The 7706-nt window shown below is 44.6% G+C and overlaps 1 protein-coding gene across 1 annotated transcript; it reads right to left on the bottom strand.

Annotated features, from left to right (window-relative positions):
• Positions 1-2067: 2067 nt before the first annotated feature.
• On the bottom strand, positions 2068-5770 carry PARS2 (prolyl-tRNA synthetase 2, mitochondrial). Its single transcript, XM_028733368.2, has 2 exons — positions 5504-5770; positions 2068-4646 (listed from the first exon to the last, which is right to left on the bottom strand). The coding sequence occupies exon 2, from the start codon at positions 4610-4612 to the stop codon at positions 3182-3184; it is 1431 nt and encodes a 476-aa protein (XP_028589201.2). The 5' UTR covers positions 4613-4646; positions 5504-5770; the 3' UTR covers positions 2068-3181.
• Between the last annotated feature and the right edge of the window lie 1936 nt (positions 5771-7706).

Genomic DNA, 7706 nt, shown 5'->3' with positions numbered 1-7706 from the left:
TATTTAGTATCTCAGAAACATGGGACTGAAAATCAGTAGAATTGCCAAGGTGACCTAGTCATGTACTAAATGATGCTGAGACATTTGTGGATAAAGGTATTAGACCAGATACTGAGGAACTGATGGACTCAACCATAGAGACTCAGTTGAGCAGATCAGAAAAAGAAATAAACACACTTGCTTACTTGTTGGTGAATGCTCCCAGCTGTTTGCTGGGTTCACATTCCTTTTCCTCTGAGGGAAGAAAGGGCTTACTAGTCAATGTCACAATGGAGAGGTTTGTGTCATCATTCAAGACAACACTGCTGGTTGCCCTCCACTTTTACTTGTCCAGGGAGGATGGGTGAGAGAGAGCCAAAGTATAAGAAACAGAGAGACCCCCCCAAAAAAGGGAGGGTAGTCCCTCCAAATTCTCCCAGTCATAGGAACACAGTGGGAGGAAGCAACCTGACACTTCATTCTCATCTCGTAGCACACCAGAAGCACACCAGCAAGAGTAACTACAACCCCAGACGAAACCAAAGTCATTATCCCAGGAGATGCTGGCTTCATGCAATGGCTGCTTTTGCTTACATGCTGATCTTCAAGCAGGCCAATCCAATCCATATTTATTTGGGGATAAATTCCACTGAATTCAGTGCGGCTTTCACCTAAAGTTAGTGGGTACAGGACTTCCTTTGCAGTAATTCTAAGCACAGGGAACCATGCCTGGCACGCCAGATTTGTACAAAAGCAAACACCCGGGGGGAGCCAGAGCCTGGGTCACATCCCGGTCCAAAGTGGGTCACAGCAGCAGCACTATCACCACACAAATATCTGGGGGAGAGGGAAAGAGAGGGAAAGAGAGAGAGAGAGAGAGAGAGAGAAATGGGTTCCCCAATGCACTTTGGGGTTAAAGGAGAGTCCTGGATTTCAAAAGGTTGAAAACTACTGTCCTAAGTGATCAGTTTGCTGCTGGTTTGAGATTTGTACAATTTGACAACAACGATGCTCTAAGTAAACTGAAGCTAAATTCCACAGAATAGGATTTATTGTAAGGATGCTTTTATTCCCAAGAAAATGTGTGAGAGATGTTAGAAAGGGGGGGGGGGGAACAATGACCAATAATGGTAACATCCCTACCAGATATCTAAGTTAAATGGTTATGCACTTAAATGGTATTTCAGAGTACTCAAAGCACTCCACCTATGTAGTTCTTGTTTGGATGTAACAAGTACAGGGAAGGGGAATGTGTGATTCTCCAATTGTTGAACTCCCATCAGCCCAAGGCAACTTGACCAGGCCTTCTCAGAGGCCTGGGGAGGCTCATAGACCCCTTCCAGCTTCTGAGGCCCCATAATAATAAATGCAGTCATGTAAATATGACAACATGCAAAAACAAAATGAGGCATGTGGGCGGGGGAGGAGGAAATAAGACATAATTTGATTTTAAAAAAAGAATACTTTTCCAGTCTCTTTCTGTGCAAATGCACTTATTCTTGAGGGAAAATCTTGCTTACATGCAATGTCACATTTAGCATGTGGCAAAATCTGCATCACTTAACAAAGAAGTAATGTCTTTTATCAAATCTCATCTCTTATTTGCTTAAATTTGCAGTTCTGAACTTAGAGTGTATTGCAATTTGATCCGCTGTACATAAAAACAAGTTGCAAAATTTAACAAGTGCCTATATTTGAGGCCCGCTTTAAGCTAAATTACCTTTCTCCAATTGGCTCTGAACATGGCAAAGGGTGAGGGAAGATGGGAGGTGTAAGCCAACACCTTCTAGAGCAGCGGTTCTCAACTTGTGGGTCCCCCAGATGTTGTTGGACTACAACTCCCATCATCCCTGAGCTCTGGTCTTGCTAGGGTCACAGGCTTTCCATTCCTAGCTTACAGTGCAATCCTAAACATAGCTACTCAGTAGCAAATCCTATTTAATTCAATGGAGCTTATTTCCAGTTAGGTGGGGCTAGGATTGCAGCCTTACTCTCTTAGCCATGCTCAATGCTCACAACTGCTTTATCATTGGGAAAAAGTTACAGAAGTGTGGGTACGGCATATTTAAAGCAAAACAATATTCAAACTTAGCTGTATATCTTTTAATTAAATGAAATGCTTATGAATACTGAAAATTCAGATTACAGTACATGATCTTAAAGAGGGGAAGAACAGCAGCAGCCTATTTGGCAATCAGGTGTCAGGATTTCAGAATAATGGCCAATTTAATTGGCTCACTCAGAAGCTCAGCATTCACCAGGCCCCATCAATTTTGTTGCTTGGAATTTGTTTTCCATACTTAGAAATCGAATCCTACAGTCAGAAGAGGAAATTTTACTTTTAATCAACATGCAGATGGGGGGGGGGGTTAATACTCTACTCAAGAAGGCATGGTTTTTCTTTTCTTTAAAAAAAAAAAGTTTACACAGATCAACTTGGTATATTTTTTTTAGCAAAGTCCATCTCGAATCCTTCCAGGAAGTATTTGGCTAGTATAATCAAGACCCACTAGTACGTAAGCAGCAACTCAGTCTTTGAATTCATGTAGCTGATGATTAGATGGGACAAATCCAGTTAAGTACTCAGACCATGAGAGTCCCTCACACAGAGGCACAGCGCACCTAAGAAAAACTAGAGGTGGGGATTCGCCTTTTGCTTCCATGACCACAGCTGCACTGGCAAACACATTACTGCAAACTTTCTTTTTACCTTAAGGCTTAATCATATCTAGCTTCAGGCTGCTGTCCCCCAAATAATTGTCAAGCAGGACATTATTATTTTGCATAACGAAAGGCTGGCCTTTGGATATGCAAAATAAGCAGTGGGAAAACTGTGGCCCTCCAGATATTGTTAGCCTATAATTCCCATCACTCCTGGCCATTGGTCATGCTGGCTGGAGATTATGGAAGGTGCAGCCAACATCATCTGGAGGGCTACAGGATCCTCACCTTTGCAGAAGATCCCAAATGTACAGATGGAACTGTCTGCTGTTGAAATCAACCAAGTTGTTGTTTGTTGAAGGGCAACCAAGTTTGCACATGAGGCTTTGGCATATAGGCAGCACCATATTTGCCTTCACAGTAATCCTTGGGCTGGAAGATACAAATAAAAATAATTCCCATAGACTCCCATAGCCATATGCTTAAGATGGCAGAGGGGAAACACTGACATTTCGGTATTCAAAAGCTACACATCCAGTATTTAGCGAGTCTGCACTTTACTCAGCAAGTTAACAATGGCTTCTTTGGTAAGGAACAAAGTCTCATTAGTATTTTGATTGCATACTTCAAATAGAGAAGGCTCATCCAAAACCTTCTTGCCACCTATTATAATATAGGGGTACCCAAGTTTACTTGCATCTTTTAATCTTTTACCAATGGTGAATTGTGTCCGGTCATCCAGTACTATCTCCTCCTTAAGCCAAGGGGCTGCTTCAACAATACAGTCATATAAATCCTCCAGGAGCATTGCCCCTTTCTCCTCCTTGCTCCCTCTCTTTGGGGGAATAAGGCAGACTTGATATGGTGCAATGAGGCTTGGCCACCGAATGGCGTCCTCCGTAGAAAGCACCTCAATGGAGGCTGCAAGAATCCGAGTCACACCCAGCCCATAGCAGCCCATTTCAGCCGGAATATGCTTATTTTCTGCAGTGCGGACGGTAGCGTTAAAAACAGAGGAGTATTTTGTGCCCAAGAAGAAGGTATGGCCAACTTCAATCCCTTTGTACTCAGCTAGTTTCCCTTTGCAAACTGGGCAATGCTTCTCATCTGGGTTTATCGTTTCCTCATTGGCTGCAAAGTCACAGCCTGTGCACATCATCAATCGGTCCTCACCAACGTCAGCGGGCAGCTGGAATTCATGAGACATCGTCCCCCCAATGCTTCCAGTAGCTGCTTGGACTTTCACAAACCGAAGGCCTAAGGTGTTGAATATGTTGCCATAAGCGTTGCACACAAGGGCGTAGGTCTGGAGGGCAGCTTCCTTGGAGGTATCAAAGGTGTACATATCCTTCATATAAAATTCTCTGCCACGCAGCAACCCAAAGCGTGGCTTTGGCTCATCTCGAAACTTTCTTGTTACCTGGTACAGCAAGAGGGGAAGCTGCTTGTAAGACAAATGGCCTTGGGAAGCGATTAGGTCTGTGATGGCCTCTTCATGAGTAGGTCCTAGGCAGTATTCTTGATTGTGCCTGTCTGCCAGTCTTAATAGTTCACTGCCCATGAGTTCCCACCTTCCACTGGCTCTCCAGAGCTCTGCTGAGCTCAGTGCGGGCATGTTCACTTTCTGACCCCCTATAGTCTGCATTTCTCCGTCTATCACTCTGATGAGCTTCTCCAGTGCTCGAACAGTGTAGGGCATATAGTGGAAGCAGCCGGGACTGGCCGGGTAGATAAGTCCTGCTAGTAACATCAGTCTCTGACTTTTACACGTCAGTTCACCCGGTTTGCTGGTTTGCTGTGATGCTATGCTATCCTCCCGCAGATTCATCGACTGGAAGTGCTGGGATACACACTTTTGTCTTGCGTGAAGATCAGAATAAAACCTGCAACACTGTTGCTGCCTTTGGCACCAACCAATCCAATTTTTCAAAGCAGGAAGAATCGTTTTCCCTCTTCTGAGAAGCCCATCCATTTTGAGACTCACAGATGAAGCTTCTCTTTCAAATCTACAGGCAGAGAGAGAAAATAAAAGCAACTCATTTCACATAAACAGATGCACATTTTATATCTAGCCAAAAGAGATTCCCCACATATTTTAGCTACTGTGAGAGCCGAATGCATTGAACACAGCCTGTTTGGCTAAATATGGGGCTGAATGGTTCTAGCTGATTCAGTTAACTGGCAAATAAATGAGGAGTTTCTAGAAGAATGTGCTTCCCACAACTGCCTCAAATGATGTTTAAGACCTGCTTCATCACCTTCAAAATGTATGCACAGGCACAAAAATATACATTTGCAATGCTCACACAACAGCTGTACAGCTTCCCCTGCCCCACTTAGGGTACACATCTGTACAGAAAAGGCATAATGGCCCTTCCATTATCCCTGACCATCGTCCCTGACCCATCAGTCTGAGGCTGATGGGGCTGCACCCAGCAACACCTGAAGGGCCAGAGTCTTCCTCATCCCTGCTGCAATGCAAGAAGCTGCATGTTTTAATACCAACAATGAGCGAGCTTTTCCTATAGTTGCAAAGATAACATTTGAAGAGCCACGAAAAGCAACCAAGTGTCTTCACGGTCCAAATTAAGATGTTGTCCAAATCTGTTAACGCCTCCAGAGACTTTTTGAGGAAGCAGGAAAAGAGAAAGAAGAAATTCCCCTGCTCGTCCCCCAATTACATTGCTATTGTAACATTCGCGTCATTTCCATCACCTATCTATGTGGTGCCTGTTTTGACATTTCTGCGAAGAGGGACGCCGGCGGATTGGGCGCAAAGGTGCAAGAGCTGCCTCGGGGGGAAGTCCTACTGAGTACGGCTTCCTTCCGAGAAAAAACACAAAAGCACTGGACTTGCACGAACCTCGCTGAACTGGAAGCGCAGCCGAGTCAAGTTTCATACGCAGCAGCTCCTTGAGAAGAAAAGCGACCATAGGCGCCGCTGAAGTGCAGGATGCAGTTTATATCCCCGGGGAAGCTTGCAGGGCCAGACTTGTCCTTGCAACGGTCGCCGGCGTTACCACCCTACGCTGCAACTTTCCAGCTCTTGCAGCGCCCGTGGCAGAAACCACGCGGCAGCGGGACTGGGGTGCAACAAGAGTATGCAGCAGCTGCGCGTGCGCAGCAGCGATGCCCCGTCCCTTTCGGAACGGAGCCGGAACCATAGAGTTGAAGGAAACGAAAGAGCGACGCTCTTTCTCTCCCCTCCGTCTCGGGCGTGCAGATGAAGTCCGCCAATAACCATGGCGATTTAGGTTCAGGCAGCCTCTCGTGACACGCGAAGAGGCCTTGCTAAATAGCATCCCTACTCTTTAAATCCGCCTCTTTTCAGGCTCCTTGCTGCAGAAGTTTCAGTTTGCCGGCCCGGAGTAATGGGAATAGATATGAATCAAGAAAATGACTAACTAAAAAGGCCAAAGCAGGAAAAGTTTAGCGGCTCCTTTTGTTTCTGCGCTTTCAACGCGCAAACAAGTCCCAGAAGTAACTGGAGGAACACTCACGTTAATATCCTTGTAGGGATTCGCACCACTTCAAATCCCTTATTGGTAAACGGAAATTTGGCAGAAATTTAAGAAAGGCTTCGCCCACCGAGCCACACAAACCCCCTACACAAAGCAAAATATAGCTTAAATTTGTGTGCTTGAGGAAGAATGACAGGCGATATGGAAAATTCCGAGAGATGCTCTCCCTTTATTAGGTGGATTCATTGGGGAAGGCTGCTCCCCTTAGGCAACCATTTGAGAGAACAGGATATTCCCCATCCTCCACCCTAAATGAAGCCCAGCACTGTATCTGTAGTGTTGGAATATTATGTTCTGGGGGAAGTTCTCGGAATGGGTGGCTAAAACAGTCCCTGCCTGGAAAATTACGATCAAAAACAGGTATGGGCAACCTTTGGCCTTCCCTGTGTTGCTGAATTACAACCTTCACCAGCCACAGCAAGCTGGTCCGATGGCCAGGGATGGTGGAAGTTGAGTAATACCTGGAGGGCCAAAGGTTCCCCCACACCTTTTCTAAAATACATTGCACACAAGGAAAAGGGGGTGAGAAGAGATATTTACCTTTTTGACTGCACTTGGCTGTGCCACATTTACTTGCGCTTTTGTAACTTCTAGGCTTGGCTAATGTAGGGTGCTGTGTGTAGAGCTGCCCTTAAGGACAGCTCGGAAGCATCATTCGGTCTAGAAGGCAGCTTTTTACGGGTGGGAAAAATGCATTCCCATATAGCCTGTTTGCATCTGTTGCATTGACTATCACTATGGCTTGAGGCCCAGTCTAGATGCTATCTGTACCAAAGTAAAAATATCGCTCTTACAGTAGCTCCATGTGATACTTTCATTTTTTATCCCCCCCCCCCAATTTTTTTATTGGTTTTCCAAATTTATAACAAACAAATAGAAAAAAGAACATCAAAAAACATTTATCCTAATTGTAATAGTTCCACTTTTGTTAACATTGTTGGGTGACTTCCTCGAATCCCCCTGGCTGAGTTTCCATATAAATCATTGTAGCAGTTTTCCAAAACTATTTTCACTAAAATTTACTTGGTCAATAAATATCTTTCTTTCTCCATGTGATACCACACTTTCAGTTGGTTTGATGCTTGTCTCTTTGTTGTCAACAACTCTCTGGTCCTAAACCTTTTCCTGTGAAAGTCTGTTACTTTCTCCATGCTAATGATTCTTCTACAAAGCTTGCTTCACTGTTAACTGCGCAATATGGTAGAGTATACAGTTTACAAAACCAGATTGGCCATATATTTTGGGTGGGTGTTTTTTTGTTATCTGATCAGGCATAAGAACAGTGAGATTTGCCCCCCCCCCCCCGAAGTTGAAGAAGCCTGGTAGCTGTAGGATAAAGTTAGTTTTGGTAATATGGGAAAGTTTGACTTAATATTTCCTTGTTTTCGTCCTTCCTTACGCACTGGATCGTTTCCTCAGGGCAACAACATGGGGGTAGGAGAAGGGAGTGGTGGATAGAAAAATTGGTTTTCACTGAATGGACATTTTCAGACTATCCGAGGGTAATTGTTGCACATACAGTTATGTGCGGTCATTAGGGTTTTT

This window comes from Podarcis muralis, chromosome 5 (assembly GCF_964188315.1).
Source record: "Podarcis muralis chromosome 5, rPodMur119.hap1.1, whole genome shotgun sequence".
NCBI lineage: Eukaryota > Metazoa > Chordata > Lepidosauria > Squamata > Lacertidae > Podarcis > Podarcis muralis.
This window is presented reverse-complemented; position numbering and strand designations above follow the sequence as displayed.

Bases quoted from the DNA above. Each gene is read 5' to 3' on its own strand.
- PARS2 (XM_028733368.2), bottom strand. From the start codon at position 4,612: ATGGATGGGCTTCTCAGAAGAGGGAAAACGATTCTTCCTGCTTTGAAA.